The sequence below is a fragment of the Nematostella vectensis genome, chromosome 9, assembly GCF_932526225.1.
Source record: "Nematostella vectensis chromosome 9, jaNemVect1.1, whole genome shotgun sequence".
Lineage (NCBI taxonomy): Eukaryota > Metazoa > Cnidaria > Anthozoa > Actiniaria > Edwardsiidae > Nematostella > Nematostella vectensis.
Genome location: NC_064042.1, coordinates 3,831,653 through 3,850,839, shown reverse-complemented (window position 1 = coordinate 3,850,839; position 19,187 = coordinate 3,831,653). Strand labels below are relative to the sequence as shown.

The 19,187-nt window shown below is 41.6% G+C and overlaps 3 protein-coding genes across 4 annotated transcripts; 2 read left to right on the top strand and 1 right to left on the bottom strand.

Moving 5' to 3' along the window:
• Nucleotides 1–1,205: 1,205 nt before the first annotated feature.
• LOC5517314 (N-acetylneuraminate lyase) lies at nucleotides 1,206–7,633 on the top strand. Of its 2 annotated transcripts, XM_048732855.1 has the most exons (13): nucleotides 1,206–1,342; nucleotides 2,253–2,299; nucleotides 2,411–2,481; nucleotides 2,610–2,697; nucleotides 3,084–3,141; nucleotides 3,404–3,479; nucleotides 4,150–4,242; nucleotides 4,327–4,444; nucleotides 4,765–4,772; nucleotides 4,986–5,052; nucleotides 6,097–6,181; nucleotides 6,815–6,854; nucleotides 7,210–7,633. In XM_048732855.1, the coding sequence occupies exons 1-13, from the start codon at nucleotides 1,328–1,330 to the stop codon at nucleotides 7,368–7,370; spliced, it is 927 nt and encodes a 308-aa protein (XP_048588812.1). In that variant the 5' UTR covers nucleotides 1,206–1,327; the 3' UTR covers nucleotides 7,371–7,633. The 2 variants fall into 2 exon arrangements, with proteins under 2 accessions (XP_048588812.1, XP_048588811.1); XM_048732854.1 differs by lacking the exon at nucleotides 4,765–4,772 and having other exon boundaries at nucleotides 4,327–4,472; nucleotides 5,006–5,052.
• LOC5517273 (glutamic acid-rich protein) lies at nucleotides 7,515–12,861 on the bottom strand. The gene is made up of 3 exons (XM_001637239.3): nucleotides 12,713–12,861; nucleotides 9,845–10,220; nucleotides 7,515–9,309 (listed from the first exon to the last, which is right to left on the bottom strand). Exons 1-3 carry the CDS (start codon nucleotides 12,746–12,748, stop codon nucleotides 7,949–7,951), a joined length of 1,773 nt encoding a protein of 590 aa, XP_001637289.2. The 5' UTR covers nucleotides 12,749–12,861; the 3' UTR covers nucleotides 7,515–7,948.
• Nucleotides 12,862–13,409: 548 nt separating this feature from the next.
• LOC5498489 (lactadherin) lies at nucleotides 13,410–18,425 on the top strand. Its single transcript, XM_048732853.1, has 5 exons — nucleotides 13,410–13,495; nucleotides 14,022–14,354; nucleotides 16,574–17,052; nucleotides 17,358–17,665; nucleotides 18,070–18,425. The coding sequence occupies exons 3-5, from the start codon at nucleotides 16,632–16,634 to the stop codon at nucleotides 18,205–18,207; spliced, it is 867 nt and encodes a 288-aa protein (XP_048588810.1). The 5' UTR covers nucleotides 13,410–13,495; nucleotides 14,022–14,354; nucleotides 16,574–16,631; the 3' UTR covers nucleotides 18,208–18,425.
• Nucleotides 18,426–19,187: the final 762 nt, after the last annotated feature.

The window sequence follows — 19,187 nt, the reverse complement described above, 5'->3', positions numbered from 1 at the left end:
TCTGTTTGAAGCGTTTTTTCTTCACGTGTTGTAATGCCTTAGATATAATTTTTTGGTATAAGGAATACAAAAAGTAGTAATAAAAAATTGGATAGAATTGATAAGCAGTAGCCGTTGTGATAGTTATTGTAGTAGGGAGTAGTCACTGGTACGGCCTAAGGCTGTCCATAAGATACTCGGCAACTTTTGAGCAACTTTTAGGATTTGCGGCAACTTTTCTTTTTCCGGGCATCTTTTGTAAATGTGAGCAACTTTGCTGCTTTTTGTGATTTTTTTTAGGGATATATTCACCTCAAAGGTGCAAATGTTGGCTTTTTTCTTGATATTGATATCAAACTATTGGGCGTTAGCTATATACGAACATGCAGTTTTGTTAGTAAGCCTTCCTCCCTATGATTTTTCAGTGACGTATAGATTAGTAGCGGAACCAGTTGTTGTGACGGTCTTACATGTTACCTCAGCCTCCCCCCCCCCCCTTTGGGCCCCAGAAAGGAGATTTGAATAATAATGCCTTCTAAGTTGTTATATATATTTCTTTAGACCTGAACAACAACAACAATAAAACATCCGAGACAGAGGCTGTCAAGAGAGCCTCCCTTTCCCCCCTTTTAAAATCCTAGATCCGCCACTGAGGAATCCAACCCTCTAACAACACTGGAACTAGGCTACGTAATCTCCAGAAAGTAACAATTTCTCGAGAAAGTAAACGCCTGAAAACCTTGCTGGGAAGACGATTGTTCATGGAACGAAAAGAGACGTTATCAAAGAAACCCAGCTCTCTGAAAAACATGCGTCGTTTTGTTGTTACAGGAAGCCATTTTCATTGCATCATAATTAACTTTTATTTTAAAGGGAAAATTAGTTTCTCTGCAACTTTGTAAAATGTATTAAATTTAATGGCAGCTTTACACTTGGGAAAATTTTTCGGCAACTCTCATTATTTTTTAGAGCATCTTTTGGCAACTTTTCCAAGTTGTGGCAACTTTTGTGGCGACTCTTGCAATTTTTTGGGGCAACTTTTGGCAACTCGGTCAAACTCGGTCTGACACCACATAGACAAGACTAATATTTACTTATTTCTACTCGGATTATTCAAACTCTTTTATTTTTATTTATTTATTTTTTTAATTATTTTAAGAAAACCTTTTTCAAATTTCATGCCCCTTGCCTTCTACATTCCCTTTTGGGCGCCCTGTGGATTGAGGCACGTGACGAAGTGACAGGGTGCCCAAAACCAGGTTTGTGTCCCCCGAGAAGATCTCCCGGATATTCCCGAATTTGTTTCCTTTGGGTACCACAAAAGGTTTATAATACATGTTCAATTACAATGTCTAGCAATAAGGTGAGAGATATTTGCTATTTTAATGAATTTATTTACCTATAGACAATCGTAGATGCTGGAACGAGATGTACACGAAGTTTGTAGCAAGTTTGTATAATGCACTAGTCAATCGAAACCATAGCCATCTGGTGTTAAATGCTCTACTTCCCCGGCTACCGGGGCCTGTGTCGCTATTAAAACCCCCGGTCATGGCCCCTTGTGTTGTCCGATAACGACCAACTATAGAAAGCCATACTTCAATTGTACACAGTGAGAAAAGTGTGTGTGTGTGTGTGTGTGTGGGGGGGGGGGGGCTGACAATTGACTTGTTTAAAGTTTTTCTTTTTTTTAATTAAGTATTATTATTATTTTTTTCTTTTACAAAAGTTGTTCGGCCGCTTCCCCCCCCCCCCCCCCCCCCCCCCATCCCAATGACTATGAATAACTCCGCTTACCTTTCTTTGAGCTGCCATGTTCAGTGAACTAAACTTTGGCGTGATGAAGTGGGTGCACAGGCTTCCACTAAATTAAAAAAACCAACAGACATCCAAAGATAGCGAGTAAACTTCAATACTATCAGAGAATTAAATTTGTTGAAAGATTATATTTGAATAAGCCGGGAAAAAGCCAGGGAATTCCCTTATTTTATTTAAATGAGCTATCAGTCACAACATATGGTAAAGCTTTAATTCCCTGCCCCCTTTCCTGGCCTGTCAAGGGCTTCTGGTAAATCCCCTGGCCTCCCGGTGGATTACAGGTGTTAAATAGGTGTTTAACCCCCCGCATGACAGTGTTACCTCCCTGGTATGTCCCCGGGGGCCGGGGTTTCAATCGACTAGTGCAGAAATGTACTTATACCAGACTCTTTTGCAGCCATTGTTCCGGTGTTCCCATTGTTTTGGGTTTAACTGCGTAATGTAACTGATTATAGATCACCGGGCTGGTTGCAGCTCCGTTGGCTCCATTCGACCAGAATGGGTAATTTGTTTTTGATAATATTGTCATATCTTTACAATATGCTGACTTTTCCCACTCTCAACTGAGTAACTTTCCTCATTATCAATTGCTTTTCCTCTTTTTTTTTTTTAGAAACCTCAACACCCAGATTTTGCTGAGCTACACTGAACTCTTGCTGGCTAATAATGTCATTGGAGTTTATGGTATTTGCCTATGATTACCATGCCTTCAGTTAAAGAAAATTATTCATGGTCTCTGTATTATGTTAGGGATATTGATGCATTATGCTGTATGCACTCTGGTAGAATCCTTTTTTTTTTTATTTTGTCAGTAAATGGAACCAGTGGTGAAGGGTCACTTCTTTGCGTTGAAGAAAGAAAAGCCATAGCACAGGGATGGATTGAAGCTTCGCATGGAAGGTACTATAAACCACCCCCCTCTCCCCCAATATAGTTGTTTCCCCACCCACCATCCAGTTTTTTTAATGACCATCCATGCAAATGGTATTGCAATCATTGACAGCATGGTGTGAAATTGCAGACCATTTTTTTTTTCAATTTTCTTTTTTTGGAGGGGGTTGGCCTTGCCCCTTAAATCCAAATGCTTCTCAGATTTTGGATTTTTTTAAAACTTTATAAAATAGTTCACAATTAAGAATCTAGGGATCGTAAAACCCAGAACAGATTTGGAAAAATTCTCTACTGTTCACTACCCTGTTGTCTCCTGTTTTCATTGTTAAAGTTTGACTAAATAATATACATTGATATATCTATCTGTTTAACATTGCTTATTTTGTATATGTTAGATTTCAGCAAATTATTATTCAAGTCGGTACAGACAATTTAAAGGACACAATGACACTGGTATGAATTTTCTTTTCTGGTCTCAAACCTTAAACAAATATGCACTTGGTGAAAGGGGCTGTTGTGCAAAGGACAGGATATGGTGGGTGGGGGGGGAGCGTGAAGATCGCCCCTACTCCTTGCCCCGCCTCTTCCCTTGCTGCATCCCTGAAGACATGAACACTTTAAATAAGTGTTGGATATGCAATGTCATCTCTGCATCTATATTTATTATAATTTGTTATGATTATAATATTATATTTATTATTATTTGTTGTTGTAGGCAACCCATGCTGAAAATATAGGAGCTACTGGTATTGCTGTTTTACCACCAGTATACAACGCACCAGCATCTCCAGGTATGAAATTCATTAAGAAGTTTAAAAAGATGCAATTGAGAGTGTGTTCATTAGATAAACTTAAAATTTCAGGGGCCCCCTCAAATTCATTGTACATGATTTTTCTATGCCCCACCTCTTACAACCCTCAAAATTCCAGAGCTCCCACCCTTCTGCGGTACCTACATTTTGACAAAAACTATATCAAATATCCTTGTTTTGAAAAGCAGCATTTTTTTCCAGCTAGTTATGCCATATGAAGAGTGGACCAAGCATACCTATTTTCATTGAAAGCACACTTGTTTCCAGCAAGAAAGATTGAGATCAAGCAAGATTCAGAATATAGAAGTGCTACTATCTATGCTTTGACATATATCTGCAAAGAGCCATAGCTAGCATTGGGGAAAGGGGGTAGCTGCCCCAGAAAAGTTTTTTTATCTGTAATCGAGAAGTATCAGTGATGAAAAGGCAAATTGTAGTGTATGCTAAAGGAGTACTTATGTCAAACAATGGGAGTCGGGATTTTCTGTTGGATGACTCCCGTGCCCTCCTGGGAAACAGAATCTTTATATGGTCCTGCTATCTTATTTATCTTTTGTTTGACTGAGCTTGACTGAAGTAAAAATAATGGATTTTACAAATCTAAGCTTTGTATAAACAAAAAATAAAATTTAAATTCACTGTGTCATAGATGCTGTGGCAACATACTTGGAGCAGGTGTCATCCGCAGCACCAAACACACCGCTATTCTACTATCACATCCCAGCATGGTCTGGCATCACTTGTAAGTCAAGATTCTCTCCACTGTTATATTTCCCATCAAATACAAAAACAAAGTAATTACTAATCGATATTTTTAATTATGCAGTCCCACTTGAAGACATTCTAGAAGCATCAAGCCACAGGGTTCCCACATTGGCTGGAGCTAAATGTACCAGCTCAGACCTCTCTGATTACTGCCGCTGTCTTCGGCTGCATGGGGGAAAGTATGATATCCTATATGCCACTGATGGGGTAAGCCTCAGGCTACATAGGGGAAGTCTGTTTCCTATCCTGACGAAGTAGGAGACCTTGGCAGGGTCCCTAGACCCGTTTTCCAATCAAATGTCTTGATAACCATATTTATCCGTGGATAAGCGCTTACCTGATTTCGAGGAACCGGGCCGGGTTTTTTAGGAACCGGATGGGGTTTTTGAGGAGTTGGAAGGAACTCGGGATGTCAAGGGAAAATTTAGTGCTCTTCTTTGGCAATGGGAGAATGAGCCATAAACCAGCCCCTAGACCTGTAAGTTTTTCTTCTTTTTAGTAACATTGACTTGCTATTTGAATAGAATCGAAAAGCCCAAACTGTCGCGATCTCGTACCAGAACAATGAATACAATACACAAAAACTGGAAATCGACTCTGCCAAATTTTCGTCTTTAATAAGACTTCTTCAGGGCAGACTAAAGAAGGTGAATCGTTACAAGCTTATTTACATCATAAATTACGAATTTACAGCCAGTTCTAGAATCTTGTATTGTATTTACTTGCTATTTGATGTACAGATGTTGCTTGGGGCATTAGCAATGGGTGCGCAAGGATTTGTGGGGATGTAAGTATTCAATCAATATTTGACACGAGGTGGCCAATTTCCTCAAACTTACTTGAACACGTTTTAAGTTCGGTTCCGTTTTTGAAAGGAGCCTAATAAACCATTAAAGAATGTAGATCCACTTTTTTTGGTATTGTACCTTTATTGGTAATTATTGAAAAATACAGCGGTATATTCGCAAAAAAACTTCAAAACAACAATGTACGAATGAAGTCTTAAGTTATATATGAAGTCTATATGTTATTGACGATATTTGATTGAAAACGTATTGGTTACTTGCTTGAATAATCCGATAGAAGTGGATGCTTTGTGTGATTCGCCATTGAGCGGGAGCATAAAATGGCGGTGTGTTTGGCCTTCTATAGCAATAAACAAACTTGTTTTTTAGATAAAAGTTAGAGTTCATTACTTGTATATAAATCGTTTCTCTAACTGGTATCGCTCTTTTTAGTACCCTTGCTACATCTTTAATCCAAACCCTAATTGACTTACTGTCTCACTTACTGACAAGAGGACGACCACACGTGTTACTGTATTCACATTGAAATGCGAAGCGCGCTACCGTGGCCACCTTGACAGTTTTGTGAAGTAGTCCAATAAGGATGTGAGAAACGTGCTATTTGATACGACGCGCGCTACCGTGGCCACCTTGACAGTTTTGTGAAGTAGTCCAATAAGGATGTGAGAAACGTGCTATCTGATACGACGCGCGCTACCGTCGGGCCACAAATACAAAGTGTTACGGTGCGACGCGCGCTACCGTGGCCACCTTGACAGTTTTGTGAAGTAGACCAATAAGGATGTGAGAAACGTGCTATTTGATACGACGCGCGCTACCGTGGCCACCTTGACAGTTTGTTTACTCTAAAAAGGTACCATGTGATGACTAGGCGATGACGAACTTCACTAGCAAATCCGCGATTCGAATGCTTTATTGCACACTAGAGCAAGTCGGCATCCTACTAGTCATGAAGCACGTGTCAGCCAATCCTGTTATTCTCGTATGTTCCGATATTAAAATTTAGCTAACTTTTTTTTGTTAAGATCGTTTAACTACGCGAGCAGCTGTTTAAATCGCATGATCAAGTCCTTTAACTCTGGCGATGTACAGACTGCAAGGGAAGAGCAGGTAGATCCTAATACACTCTTTTCTTTGACTTTGATAAGAATTTAGTTTGTTTATTTTGAACGAGGCCTTAGGCATAGGAACGAAGACAGGTTTTAAGGAGATCGAGGTAGAGGCGGCGATGTGACTGTGGACGCAGACTTTAACGTTAATATTCATTTTACCCCAGCTTCCAATAAGTGTCCCACCCCCAGCTTCCAATAAGCGCCAAACCATTAAATACACGCCCCCCCCCCCCCCACCCCCCGGACAACATAATAAAAATTTAAGAATGTAATACGCAAAGCAACTAGCACCAAAAAGTTACTGAAAAACAAATTTAAAAAAAAAAAATAACAGGATCTTTTTTTTAATTCTGTATATTTTTAACGCCTTTTTATATAAATTGTGTTTTATTTTGTTGATATTTTTACGCCCCCCCCCCCCCCCCCTAATGAAAATAACTGCTTGAGTGGTGACAAATAATGATACTAGATGGGTTATAACTAGAGTGATGGTGTAGGAGTCCATAGCCTGCGAACCCGAAAATTGCTTTTTCGCATAAAATGGGGAAAGCCGATTGCAAGGTGAAGTTCCTATATACATCTTGAATTTCGTTCAGCTAATGTCATATGTCACTCATTTGTCTTACTGCAGGCCCGTGTGCAGGATCTGTTTCGTGTGATTTCTAAACATGGTAGGCTTTAAAAAACAAACACTCACACAGATAAGATTGCTATTTTTAGAGTGCTTTTATGGTAATGGCCCGATTCTAACATGGGCGAGTCTAGAACTTTCTGTAGGGTGAGCATCATCTTGAAGGGGGGGGGGGGGGGGGGGGGGGTGCAAAAACCTGACTTGAAGCAAGTTCGTGTATTTCACTCTGGATCACTTTCTTACGAAAGGTCCAGGGTTCATCTCAATTCGCTATGGGTTTTCGACATACTTTATGTTTTATGTTGCTATTTGGTTTTCTCGCTAGTATATATTATAATTAAAAAACCTATCTTTTTGTGGATTTTTATATAACCTATTTTACTGTGGGTTTACAGGAAGCGATGCATTCAACATTGGCGTTCACAAGGCGCTCATGAGGCTACGCGGGCTGGAGCTTGGCCAACCAAGGCTTCCAAACACAGCCCTTACTGAAAGCCAGGTAGCTGGCCTCAACCGCGACTTAGAGGAGATGGGGTTCCTTGAATGGTGTAAATAGGGAAACAAGATAGTTTGTGTAAGACAGTCGCTATCGTTTTCTCGCGCGCGTGCGCTACTTGGGGTGGTGGTGGTGGGGGAGTCGCTAGGAGAGGTGGCTTCTGATGGGATACTCGTATCTTTTAGGACCAAAAATGAGAGACTGTTTCATTATTTATGATTTTAATCACAAGATAAGCACCACTAAAAATATGTGTTTGGCCATCGTTTAAATTTCGTATATATCTGCCTCATTAAAAGAAGCTGAAAAGCATTTTACCTATACAAGTTGTGACGTCACTGATATGGCTCTCCTCATTCCCTCTCGCCTGATTGTGAACCACAAGAAGCCTGGTCAGAATGCCTGCAACTATACTGCATTGCGCTTGGGCAGATCACGAAAGTTGATTATTGAGTAAAATTAATTCTCAACGATAATCTATTTCAGCAAAGATTAATAGCCATAAAAAGCGCCGTGTTCACTTAGGATTTGAAATGATTGTTTATTGTAAGGTAGTAACCGACTTAAGGAAAAACGCTATTGAAAAACACCTTCGGCATCTCGGATTCACTGGCTTTCCCGTCTGATTCTCAATCTTCTCAAACTTCAACGGTTTCTTTTTTAGCGTCGTTGCCATGGTTACCTGACATGCGTACGTGTTCCTTCCCGGATGCCTTCCCATCATCCTCTTCGTCACTTCCTGCCTTTTTCGGGCTCTCGTCATCTTGTTTCTCCGTCGTTTTCTTGGCGCCTTCCTTGCCATCTTTCTCATCATCTTTGTTCTTCTTGCTGTCTTCTTCTTCATCTTCTTCACAAAACACCGCTACGACATCTTCCAGTAATTTCTTCACGTACGAGAAGAACTCCTTGACGATGGCGGGCGCGTCTTGGACTTTCTTCCGGTTGTCGTTAAACGCACTGATCTTTTTCGGTAACGCCATGACTGCCTTCATGCCGCTGACCAGCTTTTTAAAGTCGCGGACGGGATCAATCTCCTTGATGTCACGGATGCATGCTCCTAGAGACCGCTGCACAGTGGGCTCAAGGTCTAGACTCTCTTTGCCAGCCGCGTTCATGCTGTTCAATGCCTTGACGGCGTCTCGGTACGGGGCGGGCGGATCTACGCCTTTGATTGACGTGATCTTCACGTGACCATCTCTTGTATCCAAATAGATCGTGATTTTGCCTTCCTTGGCTTTCTTCTGTAATTCTTTCACGTACGCTTTCACTTCTTTCTCGCCATCAAACTCTGTTATGGTCTTCATGATTTTAGTGAATGCTTCTCGCGCCTGTTGGAGCCTTTCCCTCGTCAGTATAAACCTGTTTAGCGCGTTTGCGAGGTCGCTGAAAAGATGATCGATATCTGCAATCCCGATGGTCGCTAGCTGAAGCTTCTTGTGGTACTCCTCTTGTTCTTTTCCTTTTTCTTTTTCTTTTTCTTTACCCTTTTCTTTTTCCTTTTCTTTTTCTTCACCCTTTTCTTTCCCTTTGCTTTCTTTTCCCGCTTGCCCACCTCTTTCCTCGCTTGCCTCTCCCTTAACATTACTCTCATCGTTTGCTTGCTCTTCATCGTTCTCTTCCTTCTCTTCGTCTTCTCCAAACGCTTTTTTTAACTCAGAGATAATCACCTTGACCTGAATGCAAAAGTCTTTGACCATCGCAGGGGCTGCTTTTAACTTCTTGGCATTCTGTGAGAGCGCCGTTTTTACTTTGACTACTTTACTACACTCTAAGATACCAACCTTCAGTCGTCTGTTCAGAACTTCCCCGACATCAAGATCTTCAAAATCTTGAGCCGATCTGAGGCTAGCGGAGAGCACAGTATCAGGCATGCGCAATAGCGATTTGCCCGCATCGAGTATAGATTGGACGGCGGCAACAATATCTTGAACGGCTTTGACTGCTTTGGTGACTTCGCCGTAGAACTTCACTGCGCCTTCCTTTATTTTGATGAAAATTCCTACCAATTATAAAATAACAATTTTTTTCGAGATTTAAGGTCGCAATGTTTTTTTTTCTGAACATTTAGAGGGATATCCATTAGAAAGTTTGATCGGATGTGAAAAGTTATAATAAAGCACCCGTTAGGGGTGGCGGCACGTCGGCTGAATTAAATAATTAGTGATAAACTGGCGTTTTGCGTCTTACAAACAAAGTCGCAAACAAAGTTACAAACCGCTCCATTTTGCGTTATTAGGTCAGTCCAACTTGATGCCTTATATGAAAAGCAGACCACCGAATCGATTCCTTGGAAATTTCTAACTTACTCGTCGATATTTCCAAGGAATTGATTCGGGGGTCCACTTCTTATATAGGACATCGAGTTAGACTGACGCCATAAACGCAAAATGGAGTGGTTTGCAACTATGTTTTTAAGATTCTGTAGAAACCCCCTTTTTTTTCAGTTTCTGTTGTATATTTATTTCTATTTCAATAACCAAAGCAATATTGTGGGTATATAGTTGGAGTCTATCCCATTATGTATTTTTACATACCTTCGTTTTTCAGGGTATCTTTTAATGCTTGGACGTATTCTTTGAAGGTTTTTCGCCAAGTTATTCCACAGTATGACTCGACTGACTTTTTAAATGCCGTGAGAGCCTTTTCCAACTTTTCTCTGTTTACTACAAAAGGGTCGAGTGCATTTGCGAAATCAGTGAAGATGCGGTCAAATTCCACAATGTCAAGTTTCTTAAACTCTAGTTGTTTACTCCACTCCTTTTTCTCCTCTTTCTTTTGATCTTTTCCGTCTTTTTCTGACTTATTTTTTTTTTTCTCGGTCGATTCTTCGGCTGATGTGCCGTAATTAGATACAGGCGATGAAATCTCAGCATCGTCCTTTGGGGCAATGGGAGTGGTTTCCTCGTCATCCTGAAATTAGGCGGTAAGGCGAGAGTTAAAAAGAGAACTCAAGGTAATATCGGGAGACGCTTGCGTACAGAAAGCATACTCCCCTCCTCCCATTAACTCTCATATCAATATTTGGGTGACCTTCAAACCTGCTCGGTCAATCTCTTGGAGGCCTGGGTCTCAGGGCATTTCAAGATTAGTGAGATAAAGATTTGACCAAGTGATCAATTTTTTCTTGACAAATTCTTGCCGCGAGTCTCAAATTGACAGGAGATCAGGGAGCGGAAATGTTTAGCTTTTCTAAATATGGGCATCAATGTCTATATAAGGAAATACAAACGAAGGACACTAACCATGGGGAATATGTTTGATATGCTGTGAGGCTCGTAAAGCACGCCTGTTCTTAGAGAATAAGCATCTATCTAAGTGAAACTATCCGACGAAAACAACTGATGGAAAACGAGACAGAAAGACGGACGGGCTGACAGGACGGATGGGCAGACTTAAGAAAAGAAAGGTTGACGGACGGGCAGACGAGTAAAAAGATGGACGGGTGGACAGTTGGTAGGAGAGACGAAACAGAAAGGACGGTCAGACAAAACGAAGAAGATAGACAATTGGAAAGCAAGACGGATGAAAGACAGACGGGTAGATAAAACAGAAAGGTGGGCAGAAGGACGGAAAGACGAATAGAAGACGGGTATGTTAAGAGACAAGTAAAAAAAGACGGACAGAAAGACGACAGACGAGACAAAAAGACGGACGGCTGGGAGACGAAGATAAATACCCCGCATTCCGGAGAAGTATTTAGCAGACATGAATTCCAAAATCAGGGCCATATCTAACTTTTCGTTGAAAGAGGGGGGGGGGGGGGGGGGGGGTGAGGTTGGGCTCATTGGTGGGAGGTAATAAGCCTCCTCTGCAGGCGTCTCTAAACGTTAGAAACCGAGACTGAATCTCTAAGACCATCGCGGGTTTCCTGTGGTCGACAAATTTCTTTAGGGAAGGGACAGCGCATCACCACAGGAATCCCGAGCGCCTGTTCTTTTCTGCTGCTTTCTGGGCAAAGCGATGCCAGCGCTGCGGAGCAGGCTAGGAGGTAATTATTTTTTTGCTATTTCTACATTTAGCGTACATCTGACTCACTCAGACACAAATACAGTTTTATCGATATAACCAATGAGGGTGTTTCCCAAGAAGCCAATAACTTTTTACTGGTATTCTAAAAGTCTCTTGTGCAGATGTCCTTAGTGTCAGCCTCAGGACGGCTGCGCGGGAGACTAGTACTCTAAGGGATGGGCCATTAGAAAAGTGAGGTAGGGGTGGTTCCATCCTGTTGTGCATGATCCCCCCCCCCTTGTTTTTAAGTAAAATAAGAGTTTACAGTGCTTGTATAAATACTCTATTTTACTCTTGGGTTGCGTGTTTCTCGCGTGAATAATTTGTCCCCCTTCCCCTCCCCTCAACTTCCCCCCCCTTCCCCCTCCCCCCTCTCATTCCGCCCATTCCTATCTTCTCCCTTTCTGGGTACTTTGTCAAAACTAAAACGAAACATAAGAGATCCCGCCTAGATCCGCCTACCAGCTTCTAGCGCGTGGCATTAACAATTTTTGAAGAAATAATTTGCTTTAATACAAACAGGAAGGCTACAGATGTCCAAAGTTCATGATGTAAAAGCAATACGGGCGTTACGTGACAGTATCGTGGAAAAGCACGTGATATTGGTATTTCTGTTTTATATGATGAAATTATTCCAATAATAATACAATACAGTAGTAGTAAGCCATATTTTTTCGAAAAATATTATGCAAGCCGCAGAAAAGCCTTTTCTTCACGAGATAGAGTTCTCGTTATGTGCATATGATTTAATTACGGGTATGCAATATTTTGTCGCGATCTCAAACGAGTTGGGTAACAAATGGGTGCTTTCGGAACGGGTAGAATTTTAATTTTGAAGTGAGATTGGTCTTGATGGCGTCTAGAAGGATCACGCTAAAATGCTGCGAAAGAATTTCGGCAAAACATAGAATTCCAAGAAAGCTAGAAGTGAATTAGTTCAGCGGATAGCCAGCCGGAGTGTGTGACCTTCTCCCACCGTGGTGGGAGACTCAACAGCGTAGACCTCAAACTACTCGCCCAAATAGCTAAGAATTTTATCCAGGCTACCTTGAAGACACAAAAATCATGTATATAATTGTGATTTTGAAGATTTTAATTTTATAGTAGAAAATAAACGGCTAATTTTAACCCATACTACCAACTAAGGAACAACGCAGCGTGAGCTTGGGATACCTGTGATATTTGCAACCACGATATAAAGATCGAAATCTTACCTAAAAATGTCGAGAATACCGTAAACGAGGTTATTTAGTCATATAGTATGCTGTTTAAGTGACCTAAAATCGCTATATCGAGTAAGTTCCCTTATCAAATACAACATTGATCCCCCAACCATTAAAAATGGTCACAACCCATAAACGAAACTCCTTAGCAAATACTTGCTTGTTACTCACCCCTGTGTGGCAGCAGCAACAGCTAAATTTACCCATTTTGCTGGTTCAATGAGGGCAATAATTGTGTGCGTTGTTATAGTGCACGTCCTGAATGCGACAGGAAAGAATTCGAAGAAATTTTTCCGGTTTGGTGACCCGGAAGTAACACAACGCGGCGACAAACTCACAGCCACGACAAACCCCCTAAAAACCCCTCTCCCTAAACCACCTTAATAACCAAAAAATATTTGATAATTTTGGAATTGAAAAGGCCCTCATAGTTTTTTTTTATATTCAAATATTATGAAAGTATGTCATTTGGATGTTTGTTGACAAGTCCCATAAAGTCATCGCATGTCTTTCATTTTTATGAATAACAAGGTTTCGATTCAGCACAATGACGCACAAGGCTAGGGGGAAAGGGAGAAGGGAGAAGGGAGAAGGGAGAAAGGGAGGGAAAGGGGGGAAAGGGAGAAAGGGGGAAAGGGAGAAAGGGGGAAAGGGAGAAAGAAGAGGGAAACAACGCCTGCACTAACACCCGTGATTCTCAGGACAAACTTCGAACCCCGTCCAACGCGGACGGGCTGGTTTGTAATTACTCGAAAAGCTTTTGCTTCACCCCCCCCCCCCCCCCCACCCCCCCCCCCCCCCCCCCCCCCGTCCTGCGTCAGTTTTTGCGCTCGCCCCAGGAATCACACGGCTTTAAATACAAGATGGCGCCCGATCACCGAACGGAGAGGGTTTTCCGTGACAATAACACCGAGTACCGCTTGCAAGTAGGCTACCGTAGGCTAGATTTGTTTGGTGGGTGCGTTTTTTGAGTACCCCCATTTTAAGTAGTCTAAGTAAAAATGTAGTCACACTACTGATCTAAAAGAACAACAAAATAGGCGGAATGGGGTTTGGGATGCGGGCCTATGAGTCTGTAGCCTGCTAGCCGACTTTTATTGGGGGTTATATTCGGTTTGTTTTGTATTTCGAATATTGGGCATTCTCTCCACTCTCGCCCCAGCGCACCTCGGCCGCGAGCGTCATAGAATTCCCAATATTCGAAAAGAAAACATTTCCGAACTGCAAATGAGATCATAGTTACCCTGATGAGAGCCAGATAACGAGTGTTTGACATCCATTATTTTTTTGGGATAGGAAATCAAACAAATTCGATTCAATCCGCCAATTTATAGAATGACTGGATTTGAATTCGTTTGGTAATCTAACAAAACTGCGGATTTTTTTTTTCGGCCAAAGAAACACAACCTCTCCCGCGCACAGTCGTCTTAAATGGAACCGAACGCTCGTGTTTAAATGAACCATCTGTGATATTTGACAGGTACAGTTTGAACAGGAAACGTTGCCAGCCCCATACGCCAAATGGACAGTTCCTGAGGAAAGAAGCCTTTTCTAACTTGTTATTTTAAAAAGCTCTTTAAGCGGCCTACGTCACTCCGTAAATGGCAAGTAAAGTTTGATTGACAGTTTGACAGGTGTCATAGCGTGTGGCTCCGCCTAGCAGCTTGGGAGCTGCTATGGACAAGGCGCCTGAAAAGTTACGCGTGACTCGATCCAAACGCATCCTCATTTACCATCACCACTGGACGTCAGCTCCATGTGGGAATAACACATTCTTCTTAGATGCCAGCATTGTGTTTTTAACAGTTTAAAGGTAAGCGATACGAAAAATATTTATTTTTTCACTGTTACTATGATTTGTTTCTTTTTTTTTTAAAGATATTTTTAGCAGAGGGAGCAGAGGGTTATCGGTCAAACAATTATAAACATTTAAAGGAATTATGTAAGAAAAGCATCAATCCTTCACAAAATCTATATAGCCTTTTTCGTGAGACAAAAGAACCACCAGTTATCCTTGATTTTGTAAACACTTTTTTGTTTTCTTAGTAGAGCAAATAACCGATTTTTAACGGGACGGAGAACTTTTTGCCATTGTACAATTATCATTTCATTATACAGCAATATATCAACTTTACATGTAAGAACGCGTACAGTCACAAAACCAAAAGAAGCTGGATAAAATGGAAACGAAACAATCGCAAAGCCCTTTTATTTTTGTAAACGGGCGTCCACTTATGTTAGCAATTGCTTATTCTCACCCATCTACAAAAAAAAATGCAAACACACAAAATAAGTTTAATGTATTTTCAATAGATTCCAATATTTTACCCGATTGCCAAGACAGTGAATAGATAAGGTTATATTGAGGATAAACAACATTAACTTTAAACGTCGTTTTGTGTATCTAAGTAAAACCCATCTAATGCTATTAGTCCCCAACGCAACACGCCGGGTTATTGCACTGACACTGACACCAAAATATCACCGGACTGCGCGTCTGCCAATTGTGCTATTGTGTGCTAAAAGTGATAGACATCGAAGGGGGAGAGTGGGGCGTAGCTGGGAGGAAAGGGAGGTGAGGAGGACCATATATAAAAACTATTGCGGTAAATTGTGGATTTTAGTTCCTATACATCTTTTCTCTTTAAAATGTCTAATGGGAGATCCACCGTTGTAAAAAATAGGCACAACGGATAAATGGCAATCCCAGCCAAAAAGAGACTCGTACCAAAAATTTGATAGGAAACCCTAATAGCTTGGTCATATATTCATCTCGTTAATCCAAAAAACCTTTTAGCCCTCTCCCCTACCCCCTACCCCCTAACACTCAAATAAAAATACTAATAAGATACTGTTAAGTACGAAACACTCTATGCCTTTAATTCCCTTTTATCAACTGTTTTACTTTAAGCCATATTTTCGCGTGTTTGAATTTAGAACCTTTAAAGAGCTTGGTGCGCGATGTAGATTTCTTACTACTTTTTCGGTGGCGACATCTGTGTTTGCCTAGAGTACGACAGCCACTGCTAGCGCACCTCCACCCTTGACATGCGTATACATTGTTTAATAAGCTGTGTTTTGGGAATTGAATTTTTTCCTGAAGGGAGGGGAGATTTAGGACATGATGCAAAAAATATTATTTGACAAGTACTAAAATCGAAATACCCGGTGTTGTTCTGAGCCACGAGCCAGGCGCGTTCCCAGGATTTACGAGGGGGGGGGGGGGGGGGGGGGGGAGCATCGGAATAATATGAAAAAGAAAAAAAGAGGATTTTGATGATCCTTCAATAGGGAATGACCCACTTCTTGCCGGCCAATGGGGGGGGGGGGGGGGGAGGAAAAGGGGGGTTCTTCGCGCACCCTGTGTACGCGCCTGATGAGCCGTTTTAATTAAGCTTCTTCATTTATATTAGTTGAATTGATTTTATCGCCACGGACGAAAAAAGTGCGATAATTTGATATTTCCATGGATCGTACAATCCTGATAAAACAATTGCAAAGTTGATGTTTGCCCTCGTATTCACCGCATCGTGCAAATGTGCGGGCGGGTTTTATATTTGCGTGGATTATAAATCCTGGTAAACCCGTAGCAAATTTGGTATTTGCCCTCGTATTCACCGCATTATGATATTTGCCTTGAGTGTAAATCCTGGTAAGCCCGTAGCAAATTTTATATTTGCCCTCATATTCACCGAATCGTGCAAATGTGCGGGCGGGTTTAATATTTGCGTGGATTATTAATCCAGGTAAACCCGTAGCAAATTTGATATTTGTCCCCGTATTCACCGCTATGGTAAATTTGTTAATTTACATCACATCTGCAAATAGAGTAAATATGGCGCAAATAAGGTCTTCACCATATTTTACCTGACGGCAAATGAGAAGCAAATATGATGTTTGATTTCGAGCAAATTCGTGCAAACTTGAGTATTCGGTATTTACTACAGCCAAGAGATACTGTATGCGTAAATCAAACTTTTCATCCAGTGCTATTATATTAAAACATATTAAACTAATGCTATTTGTGTTAAGGATGAACATCATTACTTGTCGCCCATGGTTACCGTGACGTCAGGATCCATTAGAAGTGATGACGTGTTGTCATGTGATTGGTCTTCTTGCTTCAGGCTTACTTATTATTAACATCGACGCCCTGTGCCGTAATGTCCATTCAATCACAGACCGTACACTGAGTGGTCACGTGATAAAAACGCTACCCGATAAAAGCCTGGAAAATTGCATAACCGCTTGCGAGCGAGAATCACATTGCTACAGCGTCAACTACTTGTCAATCACAAAGACATGTCAGCTGAATAATAAGACACTTAAATGGTACCCCGGGGATGTCGTGATTTCACCCGGCGCGGTGCATCTCGGGAGTCTGGCGCGGGATTACGATCCATGTGTGGACAGAGAGCCGGCGTGTGACGGCACGTGCCTAGCCTGGGCCGGTACCTTGGAAACCACGTGTCTGTGTAACCATGGCAACACAAGTCTTTGTCAATCATCAGGTTCGGGTTTGATCGCACTAAATATACGTTTTGGAGTGCTTGCGAGTGATAAAAATAAGAAAAGTGCGTTTCAGCTATAGCAACCCAACGTTAAAAAACTGAGCTCCGACGAAGGGCTAACGCTCGAAACGTCAGCGCAACCACTCTGTTTTACAGGGGGGTTAACATACCTTTTCAACCTGTTGTTAATTCATACCTTGTTTTTTATGTGGCCATATAGAGTTGTGGTTCGGACTACGATAGAAAGGCTTTTTAGAAGACTTACTAAGAGCAACTTTTTCCCTTACTTCCTTTCTTGTTTTTAGCTTGCATCCCAAGCGCTCTGGGCATGCAATCTGGCGACGTGCTTACATCTCAAATAATAGTCTCGTCAAACAGCGCCCAAAAGGACTGGGGACGACTTAACTTTGAGAACGCGAAAGCTTGGACTCCACAAACAGATAATTTGCGTCAATGGTTTCAAGTGACATTCGCACCGCATCAGAAGGTTTTCACAAAGATTGCCACAAGGGGAGGCGCACCCTTCTTTTGGTGGGTTAAAAGATACGAGATCAACTTCAAAGTGGAGGAAAATAGGGCCTGGGTCAGCTACAATCTGGATGGGAAGCCTGTGGTAAGCGAGCGGGAAGGGAAGGCTATTCCGAACATCTATCTTCTCTCTTCCTTTCTCTCGTCCTTAATGTTATGCCTATCTTTAGGGTAATATAAATACACACCTATTTCAAATAAGGTTGCACTCCGAGAATCTGTATCTCAGACCGCAGTGCTTCATGGGTATGAAGTAAATAAGCAAATAAGCGTAAATAAAATACAAATCCAGGTTTCAAAAGCTGTAGAATTCTTGTTTACATTTGTTATTTACATTCACATGGCTTTCAGATACAAAATTCAGCCGTTCATACGCTACCCATGAACCACCGCGGGCTACGACACATTGATTCTCGAGTGCAACCGTCCATGAAATAGGTGTATATATTTTAAAAAATCCAATGAGCGCGCACTTTTAATGTTTTGCAGGTGTTTCAGGGAAACAGAGACATGTCCAGTGTCGCTTATAATAAGTTTTTAAGGCCGTTCAAAGCTACGACAATCCGACTCCTTCCTCGGCTGTGGTCTGGACGGATAGCACTAAGAGTCGAGCTGTACGGATGTTAGCCTCATCTTCAGACGCGCAAGGGAGCGCGGCGTACTCACACCCGCACGTAGAAAAACAGTTTGTAACAAACAGTATATGAGTCAACGGTCAGCCTTTGACTGACTACAGCGTCTTGTTGCGTACTTTTTGTATCATCATCATCTGTGCATCTAATAACAGACGCACGCAAAAAAAAAAAAAAAGATCTATTTGTTAAATATACCTGACGTCCTGTGATTAATGGAGTCTATCTGCATCTGTATCTGGGAGGGAAATGGGGGAAACAAATCGAATTTGTTTTAAGATTTTTCCCTGTTTTTGGCGCAACCAAAAACACTTCGGGAGTGGAAACCCGTCTTAAACTTCCTTAGTGGGTGGGGGGGGGGGGGGGGGGAGGAGTCTCTAGAGGGGTTGAAGGCAGAAGTTGTATCATTGTACTGGACTACCTCTCCCTTGAGCTCCCTAAGGGGCACATCCGAAGAAATACAAATGATACTGTTGATCCTAGAAAAATTAAACAGGTAGTTCCACTTCACGAATGACAGCCTATATGAAGTGTGGTCATGGGGGGAGGGGGGTTTCCGAACTAAGTTTGAATTGATCATCGCACGACTGTTGTTTTGCATTACAAAATCAGTGGATACTGTTACGGGGTACATCACGTTGAAATGTAATTTTCATTTAATTTCGGAAAGGGGTATAAGACAATACATTTCCATTTGAAATAAATTCCTTCGATCTGTCAGAAAAAAAATAATTATGTGCTGTGTCCACCTCTCTTCTGGCCGGATTCGTTTTTGCGCGACAACCTATAATTCAAATTTATTTCTCGTCTGAGAAAAGCGGGTAATCAATCATACCACCGTGGCCAATCAATTCCCTTGCTGTGTGCAGTCAAATCAGCCTAGTCCCAGGCGTTCTTACAGGGTTTCCTGTGCTCAGAGATAAACCGTGAGGTAGCCTGGTACGAGCTCTGTGACGTCACATCTCTTACCATCCA